At 44.8% G+C, this 3555-nt stretch overlaps 1 protein-coding gene across 1 annotated transcript; it reads left to right on the top strand.

Annotated features, from left to right (window-relative positions):
• Positions 1 to 1465: 1465 nt before the first annotated feature.
• On the top strand, positions 1466 to 2422 carry B3GALNT1 (beta-1,3-N-acetylgalactosaminyltransferase 1 (globoside blood group)). The gene has a single exon (XM_009078606.1). The coding sequence runs from the start codon at positions 1466 to 1468 to the stop codon at positions 2420 to 2422; it is 957 nt and encodes a 318-aa protein (XP_009076854.1).
• The last annotated feature ends 1133 nt before the right edge of the window (positions 2423 to 3555 follow it).

The following is a 3555-nucleotide window of genomic DNA, read 5'->3' as shown; positions in this document are numbered from 1 at the left end:
GGCTGTAAATGGGCCCCTGGGCTCGGCAGAGGGCGGCACAGCCCCTCGCAGCCATCGCATCCTCCTGGTTTGGGGTATCTCGGTTAATCCCTGCGATGGGAAAAGGTGGCTGGCTGGGATAGGGAATCAGGATTGTTTAGGAAGACTTGAGTGAGAGCAGGTGTGGTTAGAGGTCCTTTAAAGGAATTCTCAAAGTATTGTTACGTTAGAGCATCAGCGCATGGGATGTTGCGAAATTATTTCTAGTTTCCATTTCGTTGTAACCACAGAATGGCATGGGTTGGAAGGGACCTTAAAGCCTATCTTGTTCCATCCCTGCCGTGGGCAGGGACACCTTCCACTAGCCCACGTTGTTCCAAGCCACATCCAACCTGGCTGTGAAGCCAGAGACAGTAATATATTGCCAAATTATTTCTGCTGGGAGCTTTAAAAAGGATTTATTTTTCTATACATCAATCATTATGGTATCTTAAAAATCTTTATATTGGACTTTCCCTTGGTTATTGTAGTTAGTCTTCAATGAAGATGAGAATTTCCCACCTTTTTCCTGCCAAACATGTCCACACTGTAATTCCCTAGGAGCAGAGTGTGAGAGATGGATCTAAAATCCCTACAGAGCAGGCTCAGTGCATGTTGCCTCACACTTGCTTCCAAGTTCTTCAGTTTTCTCTCTTGGCACAGTCTCAGAGTGTGTCAAGAGAGCTGTGAACTTGGAAGAAAATGAAAGTAATTCCCTGGAAGCAGCAGTTCCTGACCTGGTGCTGCTCCTTCTGTACACAACTGGAAGGGAAAAGCCACCAGCAAATCTTTCTTGGCTGCTTTGCTCCAGTTTACACAAACCGGTAGGACTTCCTGTCTTCAAAGGAACTGACTCATTTTTGAAGTCTCTGAACTTCCATTCACTGAGAGTTTTGTAGCTGTGAGATTTTGTGCTACACTTCCTCGAGGTAGGATTGAGCTGGAGACAGAATCACAGAATCAATCAGATTGGAAATGACCTCTGAGATCATAAAGTCCAATCTCTGACCTAGCACCACCTTGGCAACTAGACCGTGGCACTGAGTGTTGTTGGCCAGACACAGATATTGTGCTGAGATCTTTGGGATCAGAACACTCCACGTGTGATCCTTGGAGGAGGTCAGGTTCCTGCAGGGAGGATTTCCAAGGTGAAAGCCAGGAGGTGTCAATGCAAATCATGCTCAGCATGTCCTGCTATGATCCATGTTGTGCAGGATGAACAGCTGGATCAGGGAGGCCTGGATTTTTCTGCATTGTATCACAACACACTTCAACTTGACACCTTAGAGAAGATAAGGAAAAGGTAATATTTAAGTAACAGGATTCTGAATGCTACTTTTTCCTTTCTTTTTCAGCCAGGAAGATTCTTCAGGACTTATGGAACAGATTTTGAGGGTCACCAATGCAGATCCTGACCATGACTCTGGGTCCAGTCAGTGTCCTGAACATGAGACCCTTGAAGTGGATATTCTTCTCTCTCCTGGTGTTCTCTGTGATAACAATGTGGTACATAACCTTTTCCTCTAACACTGTGATTGAGGACATAAACCTGATGTACTTCTATGAGTACGAACCCATTTACCAGCAGAACTACCTCTTCACACTGCGCGAGCGCTTCAACTGCAAAGACATCAACCCATTCCTGGTCATCTTGGTGTCTTCAAGCCCCAAGGATGTGAAGGCCAGGCAGGCCATCAGGGTAACCTGGGGCTCTCAGAACTTCTGGTGGGGCCAGAGAGTCCTCACCCTGTTCCTGCTAGGCCAGGACACCCATGGAGAAGACAACGTGGCGGCCCTGTCGGTGGAGGATGAGAGTATCCTCTATGGTGACATCATCCGCCAGGACTTCATGGACACCTATGACAATCTCACCTTGAAGACCATCATGGCATTCCGGTGGCTCACTGAGTTCTGTTCCAATGCCAAGTTCCTCATGAAGACTGATACTGATGTCTTCATCAACACCCCCAACCTGGTGAGGTTCCTGCTGCAGCTGAAATCCTCGAAAAACGTCTTTACTGGGTATCCTCTCATCGAGAACTTTGCCTACAGAGGCTTCTACAAGAACAGATACATCTCCTATGAGGAATATCCATTCAAGCTGTATCCTCCATACTGCAGTGGCATGGGATATATATTGGATGGCAAACTGGCTCTGAGTATTTATGAACTGATGAGCCATGTCAGACCTGTTAAATTTGAGGATGTTTATGTTGGGATTTGTTTAAATATACTTAAAGTCAATGTCAGTATTCCAGAAGATGCAGAACAATTCTTTCTTTATAGAATTAATTTTGATACCTGTAAGTACAGACATTTGATTGCTGTTCATGGCATTGCAGCAAGTGAATTCATCGAGTTTTGGCAGGAGTTGTCATCCAACACTTCCGTCACTTGTCCTTGATTCTGGATTAACACAGAAACTTCAGCCTATTTGGTGTAAAACTAATGGCAATGCAAACCAAAACCAGTTCTAGAGATGCCTTTGGCTGCTGGAGCAATACAGCAGTGACAGCATTTCTCTGGGACATTCCAGCACTCCTAAATCAAAATACCAGGAATTCACAGAGCACTTTTCCATGTGTGTATCCTGCATGGTACTTTGGAATGCACTGTCCCACCTGCCTCCGACACCTCACCATGGGATTTCTACCTGAATCTTCTGCAAAGTATGAAATGTCATCAAAGAATAATATTTATGCCAATAAACTAGCTTTGAGGATGCTTCCCAAATTCCTGCCCAAATTCCTGCCTGGATTGTTTTTATCACTACGCTCCTAGTATTTGTTGTCTGCCCAGTCTGAAACTTAAACCAACCTTCTCTCTGTGCATCACCTCTGTGACCCTTCAGTCACACCTCAGTATTCAGATGTATCACCTCTGTCATGCTTCCAAGAGCCTTCCAAGCCTGTGGATCCTGTGGGATCTGCAGGAGCTGATGGGGAATTGTTGCAATGTGGTGCACTTTGTGTGTGTGTGTCTCTCTATGTATAAACCAGAATTGCTTTGGTGTCTTTGAGAGTGTTCGCAGACTACTGGAGTGGAGTTCATGTGCAGTTTGGTTATTAGACAACCCAAAAACGTTGGGATAATGGGATATATGGGTTGGGATAATCAAACCCCCCACATGTAAACCCCTGTGCGTGTGTGTTCTGATGCATCCCAAGAGTTTTGGAGCCCTTAGGGAAGATGAAACCAGAAACATTTCTACCGTGATTTGTATCTGTTTCCAAAATGATTTCCTTTCATCACATTTTAAACTGCAATAAGGAAGAAATTCCAATATTAGCATTTTAGAGAAAGACCGGTTTTTAATCACTTTATTCATATCAGCAAGGCCCAGTTTTCAGTAGTTTACACTTCTAATGGACAACAATACAGAATCTGCAATTGCATGAACATAATTAATCTGGACACATCCACTACAAGGGGGAAGAGACTACAGTTACATCCTGTGCCGAGTGCTGCATCGCCCTCAGGCCACTGTGCTCCAGGGATTCACATTTGGCTCTCCGAATTCCACATAGTCTCTTAGAG

This window comes from Acanthisitta chloris, unplaced genomic scaffold (assembly GCF_000695815.1).
Source record: "Acanthisitta chloris isolate BGI_N310 unplaced genomic scaffold, ASM69581v1 scaffold28707, whole genome shotgun sequence".
Taxonomy (NCBI): domain Eukaryota; kingdom Metazoa; phylum Chordata; class Aves; order Passeriformes; family Acanthisittidae; genus Acanthisitta; species Acanthisitta chloris.
The sequence above is the reverse complement of the archived record's forward strand: the minus strand, read 5'-3'. Positions and strand labels throughout refer to the sequence as shown.

Coding starts and splice junctions, on each gene's coding strand:
- B3GALNT1 (XM_009078606.1), top strand. CDS start 1,466: ATGAGACCCTTGAAGTGGATATTCTTCTCTCTCCTGGTGTTCTCTGTG.